At 42.4% G+C, this 14,389-nt stretch overlaps 1 protein-coding gene across 2 annotated transcripts in view; it reads right to left on the bottom strand.

Moving 5' to 3' along the window:
- The window catches only part of GNPAT (glyceronephosphate O-acyltransferase), a 32,753-nt gene that overhangs the window by 14,647 nt on the left and 3,717 nt on the right, over window positions 1–14,389 (bottom strand). For both annotated transcript variants that reach the window (XM_060642807.3, XM_060642808.3), the window contains exons 2-4: window positions 9,687–9,869; window positions 2,869–3,045; window positions 115–244 (exon numbers count right to left, since the gene is read on the bottom strand). In XM_060642807.3, coding sequence (XP_060498790.3) covers window positions 115–244; window positions 2,869–3,045; window positions 9,687–9,869 — 490 coding nt within the window. The remainder of the gene's footprint in view (window positions 1–114; window positions 245–2,868; window positions 3,046–9,686; window positions 9,870–14,389) is intronic.

The raw sequence follows: 14,389 nt of genomic DNA, 5'->3' as shown, positions 1-14,389 counted from the left end.
GGGACAGGGTATTTTCACCATCATCTTCAAACACCTCAGTAACTATTAAAATCGCTTTGGTGAGAATTTTTTATTTTTGTAATTAAAATAAAAACCGGGGGAAACAATACGTACCCATTCCTGCCGCTATGACTGGTACAGGTAAATCATAGTTGTATAAGAGAAAAGACAACATCAGAAAGTCAATGTAACTTCGATGACTGGGCAGCAGAACAACCGGGTGCTCCTGGATAGCTCGCTGTAGCTTTAAAACAAATGTTCCCTTTTGAATCATTTCAGTTTTCATATTATTAAAAACACATGCCACATCAGAACAGGAAGAATGTGTATATTTCCAGAGGGAACACTAAGGATAACAAGGTCTTTCTGCCTCCCCTGCTACATACAGAATCCCCTACTACATTTCAGAGTTTTACAGAAATAAGCACACATGATGCAAGAACATTAAAAATGTAAATTGCATAGAAAATAATAATAGTGATAAACACTAACATATCAGCGGGGCACCACATTAAGCATTTCACATATGAAGCATTTTACACGCATTGTTTAATTCCACATATTTGTAAAGAAGGCCTAAGCATTAGGTTCCTCATTTGCGACGTGGTGATGCATCTGATTGATGGCCGGGCTGGGGATACAACTGAAATCAGTCTGAATTAAAAAGTCAGCTAGCTGTCAGGGCACCTGGGAGGCTCAGCTGGTTAAGTGTCTTGATTTTCAAGCTGAGCTTGATTTCAGCTCAGGTCATGAGCTCTCCTTTGGGGAGAATGAGCCCTGCCTCGGGCTCCGTGCTGACACCGTAGAGCCTGCTTGGGATTCTCCCTCTGCCCCCCTCTCTGCTCCTACCCCACTCACACGGGTGCGCTCTCTCTCAAAAAATAAACTTAAAAAAAAAAAAGGTCAGCTGTTACCCACTGTGCTAGACTGATTGTGTGTATAAGAGGGAACAAAGCTTCTCTCGGGTAGATTAATGAAAACAAATCTGAATTAGCAGGATAAATGAGAGGTACGGTATTTCTCTATACACTGGACTGGCTGCAGGAAGAATGGGAGCCCTGCAGTTAGAAGGAATTTGAGCCTCCAGATATATTTTGTAGGCTGTCAAGATACCTCAAATACATTCACCGTATCAGTGTGTTATCTGTTTTTTTCTTTTCTTTTTTAATCTAACTATAATTCGCCAAGGCAAGGTAATGTGTGATCAGTTAAGAAGACATGGCCAGGGGCGCCTGGGTGGCTCAGTTGGTTAAGCATCTGACTTTGGCTCAGGTCATGATCTCACGGTTTGTGAGTTCGAGCCCCAGATCGGGCTCTGTGCTGACAGCTCAGCCTCGAGGCTGCTTCGGATTCTGTGTGTCTCCTTCTCTCTCTGCCCCTCTCCTGCTCACGTTCTGTCTCTCTCTGTCTCTCAAAAATAAATACATGTTAAAAAATTAAAAAAAAAAAAAAAAAAAAAAAGAAGACATGGCCAGTCAACACCAGACAAGATTCTCTGGATGGCTTTTTTTTTTTTTTTTTTTTTTTAAGGTTTATTTATTTTTGAGAGACAGAGAGAGACAGACCACGAGCAGGGGAGGGGCAAAAACTGAGGGAGACACAGAATCCAAAGCAGGCTCCAGGCTCCGAGCTGTCAGCACAGAGACTGCCTGACGCAGGGCTCGAACCCACAAACTGTGAGATCATGACCTGAACCGAAGTGGGTACTCAACCAACTGAGCCACCCAGGTGCCCCTCTCTGGATGGCTTTATCAAGCATTCTTTGACAGAGATCCAGAGAGTAAGTCAGCAATCTAGAAAATAGTCAGAGGAGGGAAAAAAGAAGAAATACTTGAAAGTAAATGACTGAATAAAACAAAACCTTAAAAGACATGTACAGGCAGGTCAATGAAGGTTAGAGCTTCTTGGTAAGAGGAAGAACGATATTAAAAAACAAATGAATAAAAATAGGAAAAGCTCTTCCTTTCAGAGGAAAGCAGGCTGTTAACAGTGATGGAATTAGAAAAATCACCATTTGGCAATCATTAGAGTAATAACTGGTTCAGGCAAAAATCATCAGTCAATGTAAAAACTAAGGGAGGAAGTAAGGCGGACCCCTCTTGAAGCATCTCTCCACAAGACACTTACTCATTACAAAGGGAAATACCACCTTAACCAAATGCTCAAAGTGCACATCACTGTGTTCCTGACCTGCTGCACTGAGAAGGACACAATGTTTTCCCACTGAGAAAACATCACTCGAATCCAAATCAAGGCAAGCTATAAAACAACTGGTCTGGTTTTGTTTTTTGGGTTTTGTTTCCAAAACTAATATGAAACACAAACAAAGGCTGAGTTATTGTTCTAACTTAAAAGGGTCTACAGAGATAAGGAAGCTGAATGTGACGCGTGATAGAGGATTTTCTTTTGCTGTACAAGACATAACCGGGACGATTGGTGGACTACGAATGAGGGAGGTCTGTATTCTAGCGTTAAATGTCAGTTTGCTTATTTTGATAATTGCGCCAGATGGGAGTATCCTAACCCCTTATGGGAAAAACACACCGGAGAACTGAGGAAAAGGATGAAGGAAATGTTGGAGGGGAATCCAGGTGAACCGCGTACAGAAATTCTCGGCATTACTTCTGTAACTTTGTGGACATCTGACATTAGGTTAGCCTGTAAGTATTACCTGACTAAGTAACTTAATCTCAAGTCTGAAGATCTGAAAGTGACAAACATCACCCTCCAGAGAGGCAGAGCCTCTTCCGGCCAGCCTGGATGCCTGATGCCAAGGGCCCGCTCATTTGGTGCAGAGTGAGATGTCTCTGCGTTGATTGTATCATGAGGGGTAGAAGAAGAGGTTGTTTTTTAACCAGCAATACTCACTTTCTGAATACCTTCTTCATTTACACACACTTTTGAGAAAATTTGTTTAAATATTTTGCTCAGCGCAAAGGCAAAAAAACGGATGGCTCCCAGACGCAGTTTGTGGCTCATTTCATCCAAGATCTCACAAACTTCCTCTCGGAGGACATCAACGGATTGAAGGGATTCCTTGGAAAGCTAGAAGGAAAAGGAAAAGCAGGGAGACGTTTCTGAAGGAAAGAAGCCAGAACTGTATTCCCTCAAGCCAATATGACTAGTTCCAAATGGACCAATACTATATAGCTCAAAAATGCTACGCTCTCTTCTTCATTTAAATTGACATAATTTATTTTCCAATATAACCACAGTAGATAAATGATCCTATTTAGATAACCTCACAGACTAGAAATTCAAAGAGAATCGTCTTTCAAGGATAGTATTTTAGACTAAAGAAAACCTCTCACCTTTCATTTGATTTGTTAATAAGCTTACAACCAAATTCTCTAAAATAAGTTGTTGCCCATGTATTAGTGTCCTAGAATACATATTTAGCAATTTCTTTCCCTAGAATGTTGCAGTACTCCATCTGCTTGCTCAATGCTATTACAGGGTAATATACAAGGTAAAAATACCAGATTATATCACAATAACCGTTTAAACTATTCAGATATAGAGGTCACTGGGACAAAACTCTCCCAAGTATCAAAGGGTAACTAGTGAAATCAATGACCTCACAATGGAACTCTCTTTATTCATATGGCACACCACATCTTCTTGTAAAGAGAACACATATGGGCGTGTGCTAGGCCTGGAGATGAACAAGTCCGTTTCTGTCCTTAAGGAATCCTAATCTGACTCTTTTTACTTCCCCCTAAACAAGCATGTTGGAAACAAGTGTGGAGTCTATGTGATAAATAATAATTATCCTTTGCAGAGGAGAATGTTCTGCTTTAGGATGAGGTCCAGAAGATCAGAGGGTAGAATGCTGGAGTCCCAGCTTCCTAAATTACATGTTTTTTTAAAAAACAATGAGGTGAAATTAATAGAGCATAAAATTAGCCATTTCAAAATAAACAGTTCAGTGGCATTTGGTACCTTCACAAATGGATAATTATCCTCTACCTAGCTCCATATTTTATCTTTTTCAGGGAAACGGAGGAATCAGTGGATTAGTGGTAAGGATGGATTTCAGGAAACAAGCCTAGGAAAGGGAGTACATTTGAAGAACTATCAAAATAGTTGAGGCCAGAGACAGAAAAGGCCCAAACAAAGGTAATAAAAGGTGCTGAAGAGAAGGCGAAGGGCAGAGAGACGCTCAGTTCTTTTGGGCAACAGAATGGATGGTGGGGCGGTCCTGAGATGGGGGAGACAGACCAAGGGTAGAAGGCAGTGTGGTGCAGGGGTTGAGAAGGCGGGGATACTGATTCTGAGGGGTTTGTGAGACATACAAATTAGGTGACCTTCAGGGAACAGGACAGTCAGAGATAAAAGTGTGAACCCTGATAATCTAGGCAAGGCTAGAGATCCTGTCTGGACATCACCAGACTACAGGTGAAAATGGAAATGAAGACAATGGACAAAATGGATCAGGGAGGCTGCAGGGATAAAGGAGGCTGAGGGTTTGACCTTGAGAAACACTTGCCTGGTGGATGGAAGAACCTGTAAAGAGATTAACAAGGGAGATATTCAGAGAACTACACCGGGTTGCACCATAAACATCAAGAGAGGTCCTGCAGGAGACTGCCCAACAAAAACTGACACAGTTTAGATACAGCGAAGACTAAAACGGCCCCTGGGATCGGGTCCCTTGGAGATCCACAATGACCTTTACTGGACGAGGTGCATGGCCTGCTAAAAGTGGGGCGTGAATGGGGAAGGACAGACTACACCTTTGAGGAGCTGAGCCGAGAAGGGAAAGAGAGACAGCGCATCAGAAAGAATACGTGGCCGAGAGGGCCCTCCCCCAGCCAGGAAGCGCTTATGCCAGCCGGACCGGTAGAGAAGGCTGAAAAGTAGGAAGGACATGACCCCCGGGGTTCTGAAAGAATTACACACATGAGGCATTCAGGGGAGCAGACTGGTCGATTCAGAAGGAATGCCTTCTCCAAAACTGGACGAAAGCACGGAAGCAGAGAATGACCTGATCCCTTATTCTGTGCACCTGGGCTTCTCATTTGCTCAACAGGTATGTCTGTCCTTCCAGCACCCTCTTCCTGGAAACCTCAGATGAGATTAAAAGATGAGCAATAGCTCTGTAAGTCCTTGTCCGGGTGCTGTCCCTCTTCAGTCTGCTCTCCGCACCACAAACCTGAGTGGTCCCTTAGATGCAGCAGTAATCTCATCTTTCCTCGGCTAAAAGCCCTTTGATGGCAGCTCTTGCATTCCTGTGAGCCAAAGACAGCCTGAGTTGGAGAAGCGGCAGCAGAGACGGAAAGAAACAGACAAGAGCTATCAAGGGGAGCACAGCAGCCGCTCCTAGTGACTGACTAGGATGAAGGCAAAGCAGGAAGCTGAAGACGGCATCCAGATTTGCGGTTTGAGCAGCAGGCACATGGCAGGGTTGTTCTTGGAGTACAGAAAACAGGGGGAGGCGGGTGTGCGTGGTACAGCGGTAGGGGTGGGAGGGTAAGAGAGTTTGATTCAGACATCCTGAATTTGAGAGGTTTTTGGATTTTCCAAGTAGGTATTCCAATAGACATCAAAATACGTGTCTCAAAAGACATCTGGACTGAAGCAACAGATAGTAATTATTATTTATTACATACTGTTGTTTATAACATATTACTAACATAACAACGTAAGTATAAGGAAGACACTTATGATTCTGGCAATAAATAAAACTGCTCAGAGAGTGAGTTAGAAGAAGAAGTTGAAGAACAGCAGCATTTAAAGACACAAGCGAAGGAAAAGAAGCACATCAACGGAGGAAATCAAGAAGATTTGGTGGGAGGGGGGATGCCTGGCTGACTCAGTTAGTGGTGCATGTGTTTTGTTTTGTTTTTTTTCAGTTTATTTATTTTTGAGAGAGTGAGTGAGCCAGGGTGAGTGGAGCAACGAGAGAGGGGGAAAAGAATCCCAAGCAGGTTCTGCACCGTCAGCGCAGAGCCTGATGTGGGGCTCCATCTCACGAACCATGAGATCATGACCTGAGCCGAAATCAAGAGTTGAACGCCTAACTGACTGAGCCTCCCAGGCGCCCCGGATCACGGGATTCTTGATCTCGGGGCTGTGAGTTTGGGTCCCATGCTGGGTGTAGAGAGAACCTAAAAACTTCTAAAAAAAAAAAAAAAAAAAAAAAGAGGGAGAGTGTGCCAAAGGCTACGAAGGATTTCAACAAGGTTGATTTTAGCCATAAGGAAGGAAGTCATTATTTGCAATCCTGGAGAGATGAATTACAGCGGGTTGGAAACCAGATTCCAGTGAGCTGGAGCTGCGTATACACAAAGGGTGAGAGAGTACAGAAAACAGCCAGCTGCTTCTAAGAGTAGAACACAACAGGGAAAGGAAGTGCTGAGTCATAAGGGGGAACAAATGTGCTCAAAGGCTGATTTAAGCTGGAAGACAATTAAGCATGTTCAGTGAGGATGTAAAGCAGTAAAGAACAGTAAGAAGTTAAAGACATTTGGGAGGACGATCGAGCAAACAAAGTCCCGGAGGAGGAGGGAGCAAGTGAAGTTCAGAGCAAAGGAGTAGGGGAGGGACTGAACTCCCAACAGGAGAAAGGGTTCCCTGTCCCCTCTGAACAGGAAGGAAGAGGAGAGTTATGGGTATCAGATGCAGGTCAATTAGTAGCTTGATCACAGGAAGTTGAGAGTGGTCATATAATGGTTTACATTTTTTTGTGAAGCAAGAAGAAAAATCTCATGTTGAGGGTAAGGGGGGGAGATGGGAGGCTCAGAAAGAATGGGACGGACACTGACGCCGTCATTTTGGAGAATGGAAGAGACTTCACGGGGGAAACAAAGAATTCCTGGGTAACAAGAATTACAGAGGGCCCAGTTGGGTTACATAATCTTGAGTTATAACAATTCCAACCTACTTACATTATGGGATTTTTTTTCTCAGTAGCACAGCCAAGTTTGAGAAACACTGGCTTGGGTCAGTCACGCTTGATCTGGCTATGCACTAGAATTATTTGGGGAGCTTTTATTAACTTTTTTAATGTTTGTTTATTGACAAAGAGACCGACCATGAGCAGGAGAGGGGCAGAGAGATGTAGACACAGAATCTAAAGCAAGCTCCAGGCTCTGAGCTGTCAGCACAGAGCCTGACACGGGGCTGGAACTCATAAGCCGTGAGATTGTCATGACCCGAGCTGAAGTTGGATGCTTAACCAATTGAGCCACCTAGGCACTCCTACTTGGGAAGCTTTTAAAAAGAAGATGAAAAAGAAGAGGAAGAAGAAGAAAGAGATGCCTGGGTCCTATTCCAGAGTCATTAAATCAGAATCTCTGTGGACAGTACCAAAGCATATTTTTTTTATTCATTCATTCAAGAAATATTTATTGAATGTGTACTATGTGCTAGGCACTAGGAATACAGCAAAAAAAAAAAAAGTCATTAAGGGAGATAAAATTTTTGCCTTCATGGAGTGTATATACTGGTGGATAATAGCAGTTAACTTTCTGTAAAAGTTCTATCAAAGAGCCAGTATTGAGAACCACTGTCTTTGGCTTCTAATTGACGAGGAAACTTCATGCCGCTGATGGAATAGGACCAATCAGAGAAGACTAATTGTTTCTTCAAGACAGATCATGACAGAGAGATGAAAACAAAAGGATTAGGAGCACAGGTCATACGTCCAAATCAGAAGAAAACAGCAGAGATAAAGAGCTTTTCTGAGGCCATACATCTGACTAAATTCCGCTTAAAAGTCAAAGAAGCAAAGATCTCTCCAGGTTCACCTCAAGGCACAAGAGCACTTGGGCAACAGAACAGGGAGGGCCGGCCGCCAGGAAGCTGTAGTCCTGCCCACTGAATGCCTCTATCCTGCTGCCTTCAAATCACACGTCCAAGACAGAACTTAGTGTTTCTCCCCAGTCCATTCCTTCTCCTGGGCTCCCTATCGCAATGAATGGTGCTCTCATTTCTAAGTCTTTCTTGCCCTTCCCTTCATTCAATAAGGTCTACTCCACCTCTTAAATTTCTTAAATCTGTCCAACTCGTTTCTACGACCACTTACCGGTCTAGGCAAGTGTGATCCCACAAAGGGAGTATTGCAAAAGCATCATAACCAGACTTCCCCTCTCCGTCTGGAGCAGAACGGTGCTTCTAAAACATAAACCGATCAGGCCACAGTCCAACCTGAAACCTTTCAATGACTTTGCACTGTATGTAGGGTAAAATCGAATTCCTCTGGATGGTTTATAAAACCCTTCACCATGTGGCCGCTGCTTCCCTCTCCAGTCCCAATTCTTACCACTACTCCTTCTGTGCCCTCTTCGGTCTGGTCGGACCTGCTTCTAGTACTGTGGGTACACATGCTCTCTAGTCTTTAAAATAAGCCGGTGGTTCCCAAACTTTGCTATACTTTGGAGTTGACTGGGCTTCTCTAAAAACTACTACTAGAATGTCTGGTTCCCTCCCTCTGACGTTCTGATTTAATTCATATGGGGGTGAGATCTATGCACAGGGATTCCTGAAAGCTTCTCCAGCAATTTTAATGTGCAGTGAAATTTGAAAACCACGGGGAAAATGTTATCTGCTCTGCTAGGAACATTTCTTCACCCACTTCACCTGGACAACCCCTAATCGTCTTTTAGGTAGGCATCATTAAAAAAAAAAAATCGATTTTTTTTTTTTTTTAAATTTAAATTCAAGTGAGTTAACATACAGTGTAGTCTTGCCTTCAGGAGTAGAACCCAGTGATTCATCTCTTACATAGGACACCCAGTGCTCATCCTGAAAAGTACCCTCCTTAATGCCCATCACCCATTTAACCCATCCCCCCACCCACCTCCCCTCCAGCAACACTCAGTTTGTTCTCTGTATTTATGAGTCTCATATGGTTTGCCTCCCTGTTTTTATCTTACTTTTCCTTCCCTTCCCCTATGCTCATCTGTTGAGTTTCTCAAATTCCACAGATATGTGAAATCATGAGATATTTGTCTTTCTCTAAGTGACTTACTTCACTTAGCACAATACCCTCTAGTTCCATCCACGTTGTTGCAAATGGCAAGATTTCATTTTTTTTCATCACCGAGTAGTATTCCATTGTGTGTGTGTGTGTGTGTGTGTGTGTGTACACACACACACACACACACACACACACACACACACACACACCACATCTTCTTTATCCATTCATCAGTCTATGGACAAAAAAAAAAAAATCACTTTCCCAACTCCCTACACAAATTATTTGCCTTATAAGTAATTAGTGCCCCTGTATACTGGGCTCCCGTCAGCATGTCTTATATCAGATTTCATTGTCAATTCAATGGGTTATACAACTGTTGTCATTCCCTATCAGACTACAGTTGACCCTTGGACAACGTGGGGGCTGGGTGCCAACCCCCCATGCGGTTGAAAATCCATGCATAACTTTTGACTCCCCAAAATCTTACCTAATAGCCTACTATTGACTGGAAGCTTTACCGATAACATGAACAGTTGATTTACATGTATTTTCCATGTTATATGTATTATATACTATATTCTCACAATAAGCTAGAGAATATATTTTTAAGAAAATCATAAGAAAAAAATCATAAGGAAAATACATTTACAGTACTGTACTGTATTTATTAAAAAAAAAAAAAAATCCACTCTAAGTAGACCCGTACAGTTCAAACCTATGTTGTTCCTTGTTGGCTGTGGTTGAAGAGGGAATCACTTACCTGTTTAATGACATAATGAACCTCTTCAGAATTGAGAACACTGTATTTAATATCACTTGGCTTGCAAGGAGTAATCCCCTTATAGATAAGAGGTGTGTAGCATTTCATTGCAAACTTCAAGTCACTGACATGCCTCCTCTCCTCTAAAATATCTTCAAATTCATCCCATTTTTTGAGCTCCTTCTGTGGGTAAGGAAAATGAAAGAAAGTAACGCACATACTGTAAAATAAATTAGGGCAGATTAGGGACTATGCTGGTAAGGTTTCATCTTTGCCAACATTTTTATTCAAGGACACATGAACAAGAGCAGAGTGCACTGATAAAAGGTTCTCCTATACTAAAAAAAAAGAAAATATAATGACAGTTAGGGGTCAATAAATTGATATTGAATTATCACAATATTTTATTATGTCTGTTTGCTATCTTTGTAAAGCCAGTACCCTTTTGGAAAAGTCAACAAAGATAGTAAAGATGAGAGATTAAGCTCTAGAATAATCTGACCAATTTTATAATCAATTTTATCTGGTCAATTTTATCAATCACATTGATAAATATGTCTTGCCTGCCTCTTCTCCTTAGGATTCACAATTAAAGCATACAATAGAAATTCAAAATTATGTCAAATCAAACTATATGGGTGCCAATCCACTTAAGGCACCCCATATGTCCTCCAACTTCTTCAAATACTTTTTTCCTCTGGTGACTGAAGGGCGGAAGTTTGAACTTTACCCTCTTGGAGAAGTGCTGTTGGGGCGGCAGGGATGCCCAGGTCATGGCTCCTGCCACTTCCATCTACAGGCTGTGATGAGACGCAAAGAGCCACCTGCCTTCTCCCTGGCTACCATGCGTGTTGCTGACACAAAGGGTGTCCTCTATCTGGGGTTGGGCAGATCCTAGGAACTTCTATTTATCTTTCCTGCATTAACCTGTGTGAGCAGCGGTCAACTTACTGGGGAGAAAAAAATGCTTAGAAATTCTGGGGCACTTAAATAGCAATTCAGATTCTAGTAAAATGTATTATTATTATTTTTTAAGAATTGTTTTGACCAGGGAATTAAAAAATTTTTAAATTAGTTTTGAGAGAGCATGTGTATGTGAGCACACGTGTACAAGCGGGGGAGGGGCAGAAGGGGGAGAGGGGGAGGGGGAGGAGGAGGGGGAGATGGAGAGAGAGAGAGAGAGAGAGAGAGCGAGCACGAGCGAGAGAGTGAGCGAGCATGTATCCCAAGCAGGCTCCATGCTCAGCAAAGAGCCTGATGCAGTGCTTGATCCCATGACTCTGGGATTATGACCTGAGCCAAAATCAAGAGACACTCAACTGAATGAGCCACGCAGGTGCCCTTAATAAAATGTTTTAAAGCCAAAAATAAATAAATAAATAAATAAATAAATAAATAAATCTGAAAGTTACAGTAAAGCTCAAAGAAGAAAATTTAAATCACCTGTTGTCCAATGACCCAGGGACCATTCTAGTGAATGCTTTTTTTCTGGGCATATACACACATTCCCACCTGACACACATACATTTTGATTTGTCACTTGAGTTTTTCACTTCCTGTATAAACTTCCTTGTCCTTTCAGTTTCTTCCACCATATTATTTTTACTAATGGAACTTTTAATTATTTTCCATTTGTTGCTATTAAAAAATACAACACACATTATTATTTCTTTCTAATTTAATCATTAAACCCTGACCTCCTTCTAGTCTTCATCTTCCCAGACCTCCCTATGGCCTGACACCATTCTTAAGGGCTCCCTCCTTTCCCCACTTCCAACCATCCTGAAATTTTCCTATTTTTTTTTTTAACATTTATTCATTTTCGAGAGGGAGAGACAGAGCATGAGTGGGGGAGGGGCAGAGAGAGAGGGACACACAGGATCTGAGGCAGGCTCCAGGCTCCGAGCTGTCAGCACAGAGCCCGACGCGGGGCTTGAGCTCACAAACCTTGAGATCATGACCTGAGCCAAAGTCGGTCGCTCAACCAACTGAGCCACCCAGGCGCCCCTTTACTTTGGTTTTTAATTCATGACTCTTGTCACAGCAGAAGATCCACCTCATTTCTCTAATCCAGTGATTTCTCAACCTTGGGGGAAAATTTCAACCAAAATGAAAATGTTTCTTCTTTCCTCCCATTTCCCTTAATGTTAACAAATCCAACTGTCCTGTCCAACCCACTGTACTGCTCATCTGGCTTTAGATACTAATTGTACATGTGGTCGAACCTCCTGCTTGGTTCTCTTCTCCCACAGGAGCTCCTGATATACACATCTAGTTGCAAACACTTCACATTTGGCCCTCCTAAGGTTTATTTATTTTTAAGAGACAGAGAGAGACAGATCATGAGCAGGGGAGGGGCAGAGAGAGAGGGAGACTTAGAATCCAAAGCAGGCTCCAGGCTCTGAGCCGTCAGCACAGAGTCTGACACGGGGTTCGAACCCCTGAACTGTAAGATCATGACCTGAGCCCCAGTCGGATGCTTAACTGATTGAGCCACCCAGGCGCCCCGACATTTGGCCTTTCTAAAACTGAACTCATTTCTCCTCTGCACAATCCTACAACCTGCTTATTTTCTGGAGTTTTACACCAGAAATCTCAACAACCACCATGCCATCTACATCCCTTTGCATTATTCTAGACCATCCTCCCTCACCCTTGTGTGCATCCATCTGATCCTGTTAAGGTGGCCTTTAAGAACATAGCACATCTACTCCTCAACCACAGGTCCAGCCTGTGCACTTTATCACAGCAGCCTCCTCACTGGTCTCCTTGACCCTTTGACTCTACCCTCCATGCTGCCATGTGCTCTTTTCAAAACACAATTCTGACCCAGTTGTCCCCTGCTTAAAAGACTTAAGTGACTCGTCACCTCCTTTAGAGTAAGACCTAAACCATTTCTGATGTCATACAAGCACCCCTATGAGCTGGTCTGTCCCTCCCTCTCCAGACTCATTGGCCACCATGCTAAGGTCTACTCAATAGCAAATGATTTGCATTTCCCCAACACAGTTCATTGTTGACATGCTTCTGGGTCTTTGCACATGCTCATCTCTGTGTCTGGAAGGCCTTTTTGTTCCTCTGTCATCCTTGCTCAGGCATCACTCTTGTGAGAAAACTCTCCTTGAGTTGCTCAGAGGGACTTAGTCTGCCTTCCCCATCAGAACGTCTTTACCCAGTACCTCCACCTATGATGGAATGTACCCATAATACTGCAATCGTTTGCATGTCGTCACCCCAAAATGCAAGTATCCTGAAGACAAAACACATGTCCTCTTTGTATTTCCCAACATCCAGCTGTGTTTGGAATAGAGCACAACTGAAGGACTACATGTTGAAGTAACAGAAAAAAATATAGAATATTAAACTGAGAACACGACTAGGCATAATGAGAATACAAACAAAAGGGCACTTAAGAGGAGTTTCAACATCAAAAGGGTAGCATGTAAAACATGTGAAATATGCAAACACGAACATTGTTATGCCCACATATATAAAGAATAGATGAGGGAAAAATCTTCTAATGCTGGGAATCTACCATAAAACTCTGTCCTTGTAACATATCATACTCTTGCTTATAAGGTTCAAGAACCTTCTCAAATCTCCCATTTCTCATCAGTAAAAGAATATACAGTTTATGTATAGACTCAGACTGGGTACAATGTAACAAACTGTCATTATAGATTATATAATTTTAGGGATGAAAGGGGATTTAGAGACTTCCCACTTAGTGGTCCTGGGAGTGGGAAGAGAAAAGGATTGGAATCAGCTAGGGAGACAAAGATCTTCTCTCTCTCTCTCTGTACACACACACACACACACACACACACACACACACACGTAAGGCATTTATGTTTATAAACATTTTTATATTACATATGAATATATAAAATAATTATAAATAAGTATACATATATAGACAGGGAGAGAGATGGAGGAGGGAGGGAGACCCTTCTGCGCTGTTCACCTGAAAACACTTAGCCATCAACCTCAGCCTCTGTTTACCTCTGTGTACCATTTCCTGACTCTCCCCCCTCAACCTAGACTGAACTGACCATCTTCTCCTTTGACTCTTAACTGAGCCTTTCCTGACAGCATCTAAAATACTTCATTAAACCCAGATTGGTATCTCCCCTGCAAGACTGTAAACTTCTTGTCTGCATAGGTAGTGTGTCTTATATGTTTTTGTATTTCCAGTTCCTAGTAGGAATTCATTGTAGAATGAAAAAATAAATTACTGAATGAAGACACTTCCTGAGCCCTGCTGCTGCTGGCTCCCCAATATTCATAGGCTAAAGCTCAAAGTGCTCCCAATCTGGTCCTGACCCAATGGCTAATCCAGTGATTTAACCCAGGCTGCACGTGAAAATAACTTGGGCACTTAAAAAATATACTGATGCCCAGGACCCCCTAGAGATTCTTGATTAATTTAGTCTGTGAATGGTACCTGGGCATCAGAATTATTTTTAAAAGTACTCCAAGTGATTCCTACATGCAGCTAGGGTTGAGTGTTAACTACTCATTTGTTGGCCTTCCCTATACATGATGGAGAAGTATTTACTACCATAAGATAAATGTATTTGCACAGCTCCTCATCTAGGGGCACAATACAAAGAGGAGCCCAAGTAAGATTCCAGTTATTTCCCCCCATTGTTTTTCTATCTTAATTTTTACAGCAGCCCCTTCTTATTTGTAGCTAAGCAAGC

Source organism: Panthera onca, chromosome D2, assembly GCF_046562875.1.
Source record: "Panthera onca isolate mPanOnc1 chromosome D2, mPanOnc1 haplotype 2, whole genome shotgun sequence".
Classification (NCBI taxonomy): Eukaryota; Metazoa; Chordata; class Mammalia; order Carnivora; family Felidae; genus Panthera; species Panthera onca.
Note: the sequence above shows the minus strand (reverse complement) of the source record. Positions and strands in the feature narration are given on the sequence as shown.